Source organism: Mus caroli, unplaced genomic scaffold (genome assembly GCF_978045245.1).
Source record: "Mus caroli unplaced genomic scaffold, Mus_caroli_1 scaffold_9, whole genome shotgun sequence".
NCBI lineage: Eukaryota > Metazoa > Chordata > Mammalia > Rodentia > Muridae > Mus > Mus caroli.
Window position 1 is genome coordinate 88,048,689 of NW_028227264.1, and position 14,374 is coordinate 88,063,062.

A 14,374-nucleotide genomic window follows, 5' to 3' on the forward strand; every position below is an offset into this window, starting at 1 on the left:
ATGCAGGCAAAATGCCCACATACATAAAATAAACAATAAATAAACCTTTTTAAAAAAATGTAGCCAAATGTAGTGACACATGTCATTAATACCAGTACTCAGGAGGCAGAGGCAGGTAGATCTCTGTGAGTTCAAGGCCAGCCTGGTCTACAGAGTGAGTCCCAGGACAGTCAAGGCTACGTAGTGAGACCCTGTTTAAAAACTTGGTTGTCATCTTCCTCCTCCTCCTCCTCTTCCTTCTCTTCCTCTTCTCTTCCTTTTCTCCTTCTCCTTTCCTCCCCCTTTCCTCCTCCCCCTCCTCCTCTTCCCCTTCCCCTCCTCCCCTCCCCTCCCCCTCCTTCTCCTCCTCTTCCTTTTTTGTGAGGTCTCAAAGGTAGGAGGGTGGACCTGGGAGGTCTTGAAGTAAATGTGATAGGGTGCATTACGTGAAATTCCCAAATAATCAATGAAAATATGTTGGAAAACAAAACAAAACTGTAAAATGGCTTTGGAAGTAGCAATTTGTTTTCTTATGGGCACAATGACGGAGACGATATCGTTCAATATTGCTGCCTCCATAATATTCCTTCCATCTACCTTATTCACTTATCCAGATAACAGCTGCTGACCTCAAAATTACAAGGGCTGCTGGGTAGGAGAGGGAATTTTTACCAAGCTTCTTGAGCTGCCTCCCAAAGGGCCTTGAGATGTACCAAAGTCTTGAGAGAGCACAGAACACTGGCCTTGGGGAGGCACATTGCCTAAAACAAGCAACTTTAAAGATGATGCTCTCCCTTAGGAGCCTGCCTTGTGTTTGCATGGCCTTGAAAGAGTGTGCTTTCTTAAATGCTGGCTGTTCTCAAGGATGCATTAAACCCTTCACCCTTCGTAAGCTAGTCCATCGGGCCATGTGCATAACAGCAGAAGGCGGGGTTTCATCTAGTGATGGACAGCACAATAAAAGTGACCTTCCAGCAAAGAATAACAGGAAAGATAACAAATAAAAACTCATTTGACACAAAAACCAGCAGTTTGCATTCTTGGGATAATACGTTCTACAGTATCCGAAGTATAAGGCAAGGTTAAATTCCATGCACTGTGATTCATTGTTCACTTTTGGTTTTTGGGATGGACTGTCATGGAGCTCAGGCTAACCTTACAGCCGCTGTGTAGCTAAGGATGGCCTTGAACTACCAATCTTCCTGTCTCTATCTCCCAACTTCTGGGATTCCAGGCCTATTTAATGACACCTGACCACCATTTGCTTCTTTTCAAATGTAGAGGGTTTTTTGTTTTTGTTTCTGTATTTTGTTGTTGTTGTTGTTTAAGTACAGAGATATTACATTTCAGAAACATTTCTATCCAGTATTGATTAAAATGATCAAGATTACTGGGTTCTAGAACAAAGTGAACCCTGAGCATTGCAGACAGCCCTACTCTTTAAAATGGTTTAATCCATGCAATCCAGGTTTATCTGCTGTGGCCACATGCTGCTGAAGACTCTGAACAGACAAACTTTAATTATGCATGGATTCTGGAGATTTCAGTGACTTGAGCTGCAGCTTGATGGAATTTCCCTAAATCCACAGGGCTTTTTTAAAAAACCTCTCAGTTAGCTTGTGTTTTTGTTCAAATTGAACGTGTTTCAACTCACAATGCCATTCCACACTGAAAGAAGATGAAGATACAGGCACTGTCACACAGCAACAAGTACAAGATATTTCACCCAGGACAATGACTTTGCTTCTTTTTTTTTTTTTTTTTTTTTTTTTTTTTTTTTTTTTTTTGGTTTTTCGAGACAGGGTTTCTCTGTAGCCTTGGCTGTCCTGGAACTCACTTTGTAGACCAGGCTGGCCTCGAACTCAGAAATCCGCCTGCCTCTGCCTCCCGAGTGCTGGGATTAAAGGCGTGCACCACCACACCCGGCATGACTTTGCTTCTTTAGCTCCTGTTTCCAAAGACAATCAGATGGCCACTGGATAAAACTGGACACAATTTTAAGAAATTTAAATAGTATAGCACACATCATAAGGCAATGGTTTCACAAGTGATTTGCATAGTCGGGTTTTTGGTTTTTTTTGTTTTGTTTTTTTTTTTTACAATTTATTTTATTAATATATGTAAGTACACTGTAGCTGTCTTCAGATACTCCAGAAGAGGGAGTCAGATCTTGTTGCGGATGGTTGTGAGCCACCATGTGGTTGCTGGGATTTGAACTCTGGACCTTCAGAAGAGCAGTCGGGTGCTCTTACCCACTGAGCCATCTCACCAGCCCGCATAGTCGGTTTTTTTTCTCTTTAAATCCCCTACTTTGTCTTACACTGGGGAATGTATTATTGACTCTGTTTATAGACAGAGGTTACAGGATAAATCCTTTCAAGGCCTTCACCCAAGTGCCTGCTGGGGCTGACTTTGGGAGACTTTTTAAAAATAGAGGGAAGAGAGTCCTGGTGCCAAATGGGGTCATAAAAATGAGATTCCAGAGCGATAAACCAGCGGCACTCAATTTGTTGCACATCCCGTCCATGTGCGGTCAAGACTATCTCTTTAAAATTCAGAGTCAACCACTAAAGGCAGCTCTAGAGAAATCTATGTTCCTCAAACCCAAGTCATAGCTGCTGTTGGTGACATACAGCTCAACTATTCAAGATAACATTTTCATCTAAGTGGGAAAGCTCATGTAAAGAAACAGCTCGATGTCCTTCTATTTCTGACATCGGGAGACCCTTTAACACTTCAATAGGAACACAGCAGAGACCCTAGAGTATAGACCCCTTTTTTTTTATCTGAACTGTGTAAAAACTAAGATTTTTCTTTTCACTTTGAGTAAAATAAGCACATACTCCTGGTGGCAACAATGGTCATCACAATAATACCAACTCCAACTATTGTGTCATTCACTGCCTGCCTGTAACCCCAGCTCTCAAGAAACAGAGGCAAGAGGACTGCCAAGTTCAAGGCCAGCCAGAGCTCCACAGAAACAACCAGTCTAGCCAAGACTACAGAGCAAGACTCTGTTTCAAAAACCAATAAATGAAACAAACAAACAAACAAAAAAACCAAAACAACTTTTATCTGGTCACATGTTATAAATTAACCAGAGGTTAGGAGGAAGAAGCCAATGCTGTTGGGAATACCAAGGCTTCTGTCACATGCAAGGTGTTTATACCTTATGTCTGACAAGGGTTCTGGGCTCAATGCCTGCAGGCTTGCTATATGGTAGATCTCGCTCTGAACATTTTACCTGATTTATTTCCAGTTTACAAAGACCTTGCAAGTCAGGTATTATTTTAATCACATTTTAAAGATGAGAAAAGCAAGGCGTAGAAAGTATATGAACTTAGTACATGGCTCAGCAGGAATTTGAGCTTTCTAGAATGTTCCATGAATACCACACAGTAATGTTTGATAAGAATATTATTTAATATGTAGGAAAATAGGCCAAATATACAGGACAATCATAAAGACCTCCAGTCCCAACCATGTTAAACTGAAATGTTCAGTTCTATGAGTAAGCCAACTTTCAGTATAAGGAAGACATCAGCTACGGCGTGACATTTTATAAAAGACAAAGACCATAAGCAGAGTAGCCTGAGGAATTATAGGAGGAGGTTTTTGATACTATCTGAAGAAGGCTTGAATGACTTTGAAGAAGAAATATGTTTTGCCCGAACAGATAAATAAATCAAGTCAAAAATCGAGTAAAATAAACCCGTAAGACCTAACATCTGACCTATGAAATGTAACTTGAGCTATTTCATCTGTGTGCCAAGCTGGCCTATAAAGAGATTCTTAGGGAGCATAAAAGGGCAAAAGTCTTATCAAAGTGGATTTAAACTTGAAAGGCACAATGAGAGTCAGCTTCTAGTTGGCTTCTTGTGAACTCATCTTAGAGGGAGAAATACACACGGGGCGGGATGAACCTCGTCTGCTCCCTGCTAACTCACTCAGCCCACCCACACCTGCCCCTATGAGATCTAAAAGCTGCCTCTGGAATCACAGGCACAGACTGTAAGGGCTCTGCCTTATGGATGGGGAGAGGAGCCCGAAATACTTGAATAGTATGTGCTTAGCTTACTCAAAGTAAAATATCAGTGTGGCCGTGCAAATGCAGTCTCCGGAAGTTGAAGCCTGACCCTTGTGTACGCAGAGCAGATTCAAGTGGGACAAGACAATAGCACCACTTTGGTTTAGGGGATCTGTCTGTTAAAAAAAAGTAAAAATAAAAAATAAAACCAACGGGGGCAGAGGTCATCTTCTCTCTGTTTATGAAATAATCTGCAGCCTCTGGGAAATTAAATGGCAAGGTCTTGGTCCTTCTTCATAGTTCGGTCTTTGTTAATGGGTGTGCTGTCAATTTTGAGGAAATGGCTCTTGACTGAAAACTAGATTCTTCACAATTTACCTAACCCAGAATAACACAATTCAGTTAACTAACTTCTTGGGAAGTTATTGAGTTTTCCCAGGATGCTACACTCTGAACCAACTGAAGGGTTTCAGGAAGAAAAAGAAGATCTCATTGTATCAAGAACTGGCACTGAGTGAGGGTGAGACAGGGTTGATTTCTTATTGCTAAGACTTTCACTCTGATACCTCCTATCTAACACACATAAGTTAGATTCGGCTTAGAGTTAGAATTAACACAGAAGTCACTGATGGCCAAGAGTCATCTTAGTGTCCCTTAATAGAGGTTTCATAGAGAAAATTAGGAAGGTGTGCTGGTAAAAATAGAAAATTTTAATAATAGTAAAATCTTCTTTAAAGGCCCATAAACACTCTAAGCTGTCATTGTAAAATAAATTGGTCATAAATAATTTATGTTAAAAGAACAAGCATGCTTTCTAAGTCTGTAAAAGCGATAGCAATCATTTCACACCTACTTCCTCTCATAGCTCCCCCTGAGATTTAAAAGATGTATTTGCAAGAGTATTGCAGAAGATTGTTTCATTCCAATTTTTAAGGAGATGACTTATTTGAAAGTGTCTTCAGTTTGGGTAGCTTATTCCAACTTGAGCGTTGGAGAATGGTCTTTAACATTGCCATTGATAAGGAAACTCCGTAAACCACTGTGTTCCTATAGACCTTGAAAGTAAATACTTGAAACCTGGGAAAGATGGTGCTGGCCTGTAACCCCAGCCCTGGAGAGGCTGAGGGAAGAAGACGGCAGATTCAAGGCCAAGATGAGCTACAGAGCAAGACACCACTTAAACAAAGATGAAAATGTCTGAGGGCCAGAGCCACGACTCAGGCCCAAAAGAAAGCAAGCCACCAAGAAAATCTAAGTACTTGACAAGTTTTCTTTCTCTTAAGCTTGCCAGACAAGCAGGGAACATTGGACCTGTTAATCAATCCCCTTACCCTTGACTTTCCTGCTATTTGAAATTCCCCGGAAACAAGAGGGAAGCATCTTCAGCCGTACGCGACGAGAAGCAAGAATGCACTTGCTTTTCTACAGTGTTTTTTTTTTTTTTCCTAAGCGATTTATTTAGAGAGGTCGAGAGGAAAGAATCGCCCAGTCCTTTATTTATCTCCCGAACAGGTGCAGTACAGATGATCATAAAAGCAGGCACTAAAAAAGAAGAATTCTGCCAAGCATTAAGCCCCTGTAGGGTACATTTACCTCAAATATTCCTTCTTAAGCAGACAGCCCAAGCCTGCACCGTGACTCTCCTGTTTTGAGACAAGCTCTTTTCTGAATGGGGTGGGGTGGGGGTGGTTAATACTATAGTACTTATTCTGATCATGTCTCTTTGTCTTCTTTTTAAGATAGCATCTTACTATGTAGCCCAGGCTGGCCTTGAAGTCTCCATTCTCCTACTTCAGCCTTCTGGATTTGGGGATTCTATGCGTGTGTTATTGCAACACACCTGACAGTATAATGTCTACATTTCTCATCTGAGTCTTTTGTTTGAAAAACATGATCATGCAAAGTTAGAAGAAAAACAGATGCTCTTGACTAAGAAAAAGAAAGGCCTCCCCCTTTCTCCTCTATTCTTGCTTCTTATAAATTATTAACTTCCCTTTAATTTAAGATTATATGTTAACTATATAATTTACAGTATTATATAAAAATATATAATATGTATAATTTGCATTATTATATAAATATATATAATTTAAGATACATATCTTACGATATAATATCTATAGATAGATAGCTATAGATCTTTCCAAATCAAGTTTATTTTGGGACTTCAAATAAGCCACCCAGTGGCTTGAATGTGGAAACTGAAGGTCAACGAGTAAATATGAGAGGGAGGCTTCCCATCACTGGGCTCCTTTTCTGGCGATGACTAAGCCCCGAGCCATGCCGAGAAATAGGCAAGAGGTGAAGGATGCCGCTTTAGATTCAGATTGAGTTTTGGACTCCCCAGAACATTAAGATGTTCTAGGGACCAAGAAAGAAAAGTATAGAAAGTGAGGCAAGCTTCCAGACTGAAAATTATCCCTGTGGCCGGGTTCCCTCCTGCTCCCACTGAAAAAGACCTGGGTAGACACAGCCAGGATTGTAATGTTGAATGTCTATACAGCTGAAAAGCCATGGCTTTGATTCCAGAAGTTATGGGGCTACACCTTTACTGTTGCAGCCATAAAGAACCCTGGGCTGTCCTGTGCCTTCAGCATTAAAGAAAAGATCTGGCATGAAAGAGAAGAAAGTTAGGACTCCACCAGATGTTTTGATCAATGCCCAAGGTTTGATCTCTCCTGAAAAGTCACAAGTATGCAAAATATAACAGCACTTGATACACCACGTGATAAAAGTGAAGTTCATCTTGAGGTCTCAATCCAATGTGTGAGAAAAGAATCTCTGAGAATTGCATAGAATCTAACAGTCAACAACCCCGTGCAAATTCTAAAGCACCAGGCCTTGTGCCTTTCTTTCATCATTATATGCTGCAAAGATAGAATAATTTGTATGTGTTTAAGAGTCATGTTGTTTGTATATTTTTCATTACATTTTATTTAGTGTGTGTGTTCATGTGTGTGTGTGTGTCCACGTGTGCCCATGTGTGACGTTGTGAGTTGTGGAGATTAGAGGACAACTGCTGCTGGTTCTCTCCAGGAGTTTCACTGTGTAGGTCTCATGGGTGGAGCTATGGTTGAGAAGCTCCGCTGCAATTGCCTTTGTCTGCTGAGCCACCTCACCAACCCCATATTATTTTTAAACTAATAAAGATTGTATCCCAAGAGGAAAGGTTATTGAAACTTTATTAATTTTAGTTTGGTAGTTTCCTTTTGCCTGGAAAAAAAGACATTTTTCAGTGGCAGGTTCTGTCTTTGCATATTAGGACCCATGGGGCAATTATCCATGAAGATGAGCAGAAGTCACCTTATAGATCTCTCTGAAATGGAGTAGAGTCAGGCTTACATAATAGTTAAGACAGAAGTGAATCCATTGGCAAGGCCCTCTGGGAGATGCCTACCAACGGAAGCTTCCTTTCAATGCCTCCTCTCACCATCTGATTGGAAAAACACAACAGTCTCAGGGTCTATATGAATACAGCCTGTGATATAGGTCCATGGGATAAATAATACAGTTATGCAAATGCATATTCAATGGGTGAAATGCAGAGTAAAAAAAAGGGAAATAGTTACTCCTGTTCTGGGCAAGGGTGCTCCGTAGTAGGGCACATTCCCAGCATGCACAGGGTCCTGGATTTGGTGCCCAGCATCACCAAGGGGAAAACATGCTTTCCATTTACAAAGGAGTCCTTAAGATAGCCAAAATACAGCCCGGCGTGGTGGTGCACGCCTTTAATCCCAGCACTCGGGAGGCAGAGGCAGGTGGATTTCTGAGTTCAAGGCCAGCCTGGTCTACAGAGTGAGTTCCAGGACAGCCAGGGTTATACAGAGAAACCCTGTCTCGAAAAACAAACAAACAAACAGCCAAAATACTTTCATGGCTCCAAAAAAGTAAATATACTAATTCTTTCCACTAGATTTTCTCCTTGGGGTTCAAAGCTGCAGCCATCTTTCTCTTCCTTAGAATGACCCACTACCCGAAGAACTGACACCAGATTCCATGAACTAGGCCACAGCAGGTTGGAAGCATCTAAGTGAGATGTCTTTTGCACCTTTAGGTGCTGAAAACTCGGTCTCTTTGCCAGATCCTATCAAGACTCCCAGCCTACTGTACCCAGCTGTGGAGGAGAAGGAAGATTTGTCAAGGCCAGAGGAGCTGTCCTTTGGAGGAGTGTCTACAGGTAGTTTGTGAAGCAAGGCATGTTTTATTCTTGGTGCTGTCCTTCACAGGGTGGCTTCAGTGGAATTAAAGCCAACAGCGTTGACTGTGAAACCATCTACAGGGTGTGTGGCTGCTACAGACCAGAGCAGCACAGAAATTATCATGTTCTTCAGGGTGTAAATGTCAGCGGTCCTTAAAGGAGACAGTCTTACGAAGACAAACTAAAGATGCAGCTCCTTTGATGCAGCTCCTTTAACAACCATTTCTGCTGGTAAGGGAATTTTAAAAGGAAATCGCTGTACTTCCTTGATGGCTTTTAAATATATCAGTGATGCTTTGGGGGACGCCACTTCCCACCAGCCAAATTTAAACTAAGCAAAGAATCTATGGGTATAAGATTACTGTCCTGGGTGGAGGGGCTCCTACACAGACTATAAAACATAGTTTGACAGCAAAAGAAACTCGTGGAGACTTTAGTCTTCATGGGAATTTATATTTTAAATGTATAAAATATATATGAGTACAAAAAATTATATCTTCTTTCTAAGCTCTCTAACCTCATTCTCTCTAAATGCAGAATAGATTTGGATCAAGTCGCCAAAGCCAACACACACCAACCCTTTCACCCAGCGGGCAGAGTAATTGAGTTTGCTTTATTGGTTCCGCAGCCTAGCGCCTGACTTATTAATCTTGGAGCTTTCTTGTTGTTTTCAGTTGGGATTTCAAACAACAGATGACATTCAGACTGCTTTAAAGTAACCTTCTGTTTTCAGTTAGGAGCCATCAAAGGCGTTTCATCCAAGTGAGCCTTGAAGAGGCAGGCCAAGTGACCCATCAGATAAAAGGGACATTTAATACTCATGTAAATCATTTGTATTACAAATAAGACACTTTCGCAGCGGTTGGACACACACACACACACACACACACACACACACACACACACACACACACTTCCCCCCGGAGTTGGGATTAAGTTCCCATATTAATGCATGCATTTGGTGTGGTTATTTTGGGAGAAAGACTTCATCCATCAATGCTCCCTGCCACTAAAGAGGGCCAACCTGTAACTGATCGCCCCAGCCTGTCAGCACTGACTACCTAATTACATAAAGAAAAAATACTTAAAAGCCTTTTCAGAATTCGGTTAGTAGCTCAACTTCAGCTTTAACACGCGGCAGCTCTTGCAAAGTTCTTCACAATAACGGCAACAAACACTTTTCAAGATGGAAAATGAAAAGCCTAAATATTGTTTTTTATGTTCACCTCTAAGCCTGTGTACGTGTGTCTGTGTGTGTGTGTGCAAGTATGCTTTTAGCTACAGAGGAGAAATAAAAAAAAAAAAGATTCAAAGAGTGAAACGGATTTGATTCAAATATTTACATGTTTGTATTAGTTCCAAAGAAGCAAAACATCAAAAACTTGGCTTGTCAAAAACTTGGCTCATCAAAAACTTGGCTCAAGACTCAAAGGTATTCCTCTCCTCTGCAGTCTTTAGTAAAGGATGAAAGATTTATGTCATCCCAAGGGAGACCAGAGTATGAGGTAATATTTATAAAAGATGCTTCCATGAAAAGTTAATGTATTTATGAGAATGTACATTTTCATTATTTTCATAACCTCTAACACTAATTTGCTTCCATTACTAACCAGAAATTTTAAAATACCGATCTTTTTATAGAAAGGAGACTTTTTCTTCTAATGAAGACTACTCTTTAGTTGTCTTTCGTTTTTATCCTTAATTATTTTCTTAAAGGCTACATATTTTAAGATTGTATGTCGCAAAACTCAGGAGAGGTACAGTCTACCACTCATATTCAGAAAAATTTTCTTTTCCAGCAAGACATTTCAAAGCTGGGCTCCCAAAGGACAATCAAAGAAGAATTCTTATTTGTATATTTCAAATGCCTTTCTGTGAAAAAGAAGAAAAACTACAAATGATATCACAGATTCTTATTATTTGAAAACTTGACCAAATTTATAAAGTGCTTGAAAAAGCATCCCATGCTCCAAGCCCTGCACACTGCAAACACAAGGTGGAAATTTAGAGAAACAAAGTTAAAAAAAAAAAAAAAGTCAGCTTGAAAATGCAGCAGCCTTCTCACCGTGAGCAGTTAACATCTTTGATGTAAGCATTTTAAGGACCTTTTGAAGTTGAATAATACATCTTCCATTTAATCATTGGAATCAATATAACTATATAAACTTTTTCAGATATTTCTCAGTTAATTATATAGTCTTCTGGCCTTTTCACACCCATTTTTTTATCTTTGCACCCCAGTAATTCTACTGTTTTATAGTCTTTTTTTTTAAACAATCAGACAACTGTTTAAAAATAAATACTAAAATAAATATTAGAGACTATAAGAAAAATATTTATAGGTGTTCTTACCCTCTTTCTTAGTGGGTTCTGGCATGACCACAACAAAAGATTACTCTCCAAAAGGTTTTCTCCCTCTAGCAGCGGTTGACAGAAACCCCAAGGGCAGCAGAGAGATGGTGTGGGTCAGTGTGACAAGCAGCTGCTGAGAGGTGGACCGGTTTTATACAGGCTCCGACCATCAATCATGTTGGCGCCTCCCTACTTCGGCACAAGGATGCTGAAACCTGACAGCTCTGGGACCTTTCTCACATCTGTTGTCTGCGCTCCGCTCTCCCGCCTGCTGGAAGGACTCTCCTGTCCGTCTCGTGTGGCAGATGCGAGCATCTCTAACTTTCTAAATTCAGCTGTGCCTCGTGCTCTTTCCTGTTCTCTGCCTGTTCCACAGAAGCGTGTGCCGACTCAGCAGTGCACGGAGTTTTCTGGGTGATGAAATAAATAGATGAAAATCATACTACATGAGCCTGGCTTCTCTCTTAATTTTCATTAAAACTTTTTTTAAGGTTATTAAGACGATCATTTTTATGCCCACATTATTTGTTCATTTTCCTTATTTCTTAGTTAATGAGATTAAAATTTTTTATTGTATTTCTACACCAATGTTAACTAGTCAAACTGAATTCCCAGTTAAATATTTTGTTTCATTCTCTCTACTAAGAATAGCAAAGCTGTCTATTTTAGGATACATTGCACTTGCAACATTTTTAAGAGACAGATATTCTTTTTAAAATTACAAGCATATAAACAAGAATGGAATAAGCAGATATGCCACAATGTGAATAGAACTTATACTAATGAGAGAAACCAGCAATAGAATATAGGTTATACAGTCAAGTTATCCATCCCCACTTTCATGAAATATCCTGACTAGGTAAACATATAACATTGGCAAATAGCTCAAGTGATTGTCACAGGCTAGGGGAAGTAGAATTAGAATTGAAGGCACATGAATGCAAAGCTTTTCCTGGCAATGATGGAGGTGTTCTGGAATTGGAGTGTGGGAATGGTTTCATAGCTTTGTGAAATACACACACACACACACGCACACGCACACGCACACACACACACACACACACACACACACACACACCACTAAACTGTACATGTGGGACATAAGTAAAGAAAGTCAGATAAACCAGACAATGTTTTGATTCACGATAACAAATGGCTTCCCCAGAACACCATGAGTAAACAACAGTGATTATTAAGATGGCAAATGGTCCCAAAAACATAACCCAAGACAGTCACAGAAGGTATCAGACTTGGCCACTTAGCCTGAAACCTAGAGGAACTAATGAGACCACATGTGTTTTTAACAGAATGTCCCAAACCAGCCACATTGTCTCGGTTAATTTCCCCTGTGACTGAGAGCACAGCTGGGCAGACTTAGTTCTACCAAGCACCGTGCCAAGCTAGGTTTTCATATACGGATGGGAACTCTAGCCCTCAATAGCATCATGAGTTAGCTATGCGGGAAGACAGAGAGGCAGGCTGGACAGCACTTTCAATGAATAACCCCCTGTTAAGAAAGCCTTCTCTTGTTCTACTGAACACGCCATTTGCCTTTCAAACAGACTCTTTGCTCTTAGATGACAACGGGTTAATGTCAACCACAGAACAGTGTATTCTGAATATCACGTTAGACCTGGCTTGAAAGAAGGACAAAGAGCCTACCTGTGTCCACCATGGGAATGTCAGTTAATACATTAAACAGTTAAAGAATCTAGAATCTAAAGTCAGGGCCTCAGGTTCTCTTCATGGGCCTGGTGTAAACCAGCTGAGTTGCTGGAAGGACGTCTGGCTGGCAATCTGTATCTCAGTTTCCCCTTGTGCAAAAGAAGGAGTTTTAAAACTAACCTTAGAGACCTGCGATACCGCTGACCATAGATGCTTGCTATGGTGGAAGTGCCCTAAAAAGGAACCCCTTTCCCAGAATCCTCAGTACTCCCAGCACGCTGAGTGTGTCCTGTGAGATGGACAGAAGCTCTGCAGAATGCTGTGCTGCAGAGGGATGTTTGTGACACGGATTTCACACATGCCCCGAAGGCGCTGCGGGGCCATCTTTGGCTTCAGCAGGGGCCCTGCGGGCTTTTAATACACTGATCGTTTTACTGAAGCAAACACATGCCAGGAAATACTACAGTCCTTGGAGAAAGTATTTTATGACCTGGAGGACTTGTTGGTAACAAGGGACTTCACTACAAAGAGAAAATGATATTGGAGGAGTTGAAAGGCTAGCCGAGTTCAAAGACAAAGAGCTGCATGGTTTATAGGGCAGTTAATGTGAGGATTTTTAAAAATTAGAATAATGTGTATTTGCAGACTCTCAGGAAAGGGGGATGTTAGCGAACCATAACACACACACACACACACACACACACTATAAAACAGCAACAACTCAATCAAGAAAGAAATACTCCTTGCTCGCATAAAGCGAGGCCAAAAGCTGATAGTTCAGAATCATCAGAAAGTCAGGCAATGTCACAGCCAGTTGGAAAAAAAAATGCCCTTTCCCCAGGCACCTTGGCGTCATGCACATGTGTGTATCATGAAGAGGCTGAGGCAGGGAAATCACTTAGCCTGGCATTTTGAGAGTAGCTTGGGGAACACAGTGGGAAATGATGTCAAAATTCTCTTAGGGGGACTCAAGAGTTTGCTGTGGCAATTGGACCACTTCTTGCTCTGGCCAAAAGCCACATTTGCTCCCCAGTGCCCAACATGGTGGTTTATAACTCTAGTTCTAGGAGCTGTGATACCCTCTTCTGACCTCCGAGGTCACCAGGTACACATATCATACACATAAATACCCACAGGCAAAACACTAAATGTATAAAACATGAAATAAATAAGTCTAAGAAGTTAAAATTCTTTAAATTATTTAATTAAAAAAAATGAAAAGGCTTTTAGTATACTACCATGTTCACACCAAGGGCAAAGGGAAAGAGAAGGGAGAAAGCAAGAGAGGAAAGGAAAGGATCCGCAATCTCTATTTAAAATCTGATTTTTAGCTGGGGCTGGGGGCGGTAGTGCATGGTAGCCTTTAATTCCAGCTTCCCTGTGGGTGCTGGGAAGTGAACCTGGATCCTCTGCATGAGAAGATAGTGTGCTTAACTGCCATCATGGTTTCCATAGTAACTGTTTCCCCTCCCATCAGCAGGCTTCTTTGGCACATCTTCACCAACATTTGCTTTCTAGATGACAGTAATTGTGACTACGGTGTGATGGAACATCACAGTAGTTTTTCTTTGCATATCCCTGGTGGCTAAGGAGTTGAACACTTTTAAAAACAAATATTAGCCATTCGCATTTCTTTTCTTGATAAATACCCGTTAATTTCATTGGCTCTTTTTTCTTTTACTGGAAGTTTTCCATTTTCCGGTGTTGAAAATGTCAGTTGTTTATGTTGAAGTGTGTAACATAATGCCATCTTAGTCAGCCCTCAGCCCTCTGACCACCCCTCTCCATGGTCAGGTCTGCCTTGGTAACACACTTGAGATATCCTTGACCTTGACAATGGTCCAGAGGTATTAACCAAAATAATAATTAAACTAAAATAATTTTAAAAGATATAAGTCAAAAAATAATTGTCATGTTCTGTCTATAATAATTCCTGTGATCTGCCATTCAATGCGACTTCGAGACTCATCTGACTTTGGTGTGAATTATGGCCTTTGTGTTTTTGCCTTTAAAAAACGCTCTACCCCTAAACTTGGGCATCAAGAGACTTGTTAGAGGCATGAGCCTCCTTTCAGTCTGGCCATCAATAAAAGAGGACTCAAAACTTCTAATTAGCCTGATCAGTGTGGTTGTCAATAACTGTCTCACATGGA

General features: G+C 40.7%; 1 protein-coding gene across 1 annotated transcript in view; it reads right to left on the minus strand.

The window, feature by feature from the left end:
• Window positions 1-10,733, minus strand: part of Mybpc1 (myosin binding protein C1) — an 89,776-nt gene extending 79,043 nt beyond the window's left edge. The window contains exon 1 of the mRNA XM_085842577.1: window positions 10,724-10,733. Coding sequence (XP_085698703.1) covers window positions 10,724-10,733 — 10 coding nt within the window. The remainder of the gene's footprint in view (window positions 1-10,723) is intronic.
• Between the last annotated feature and the right edge of the window lie 3,641 nt (window positions 10,734-14,374).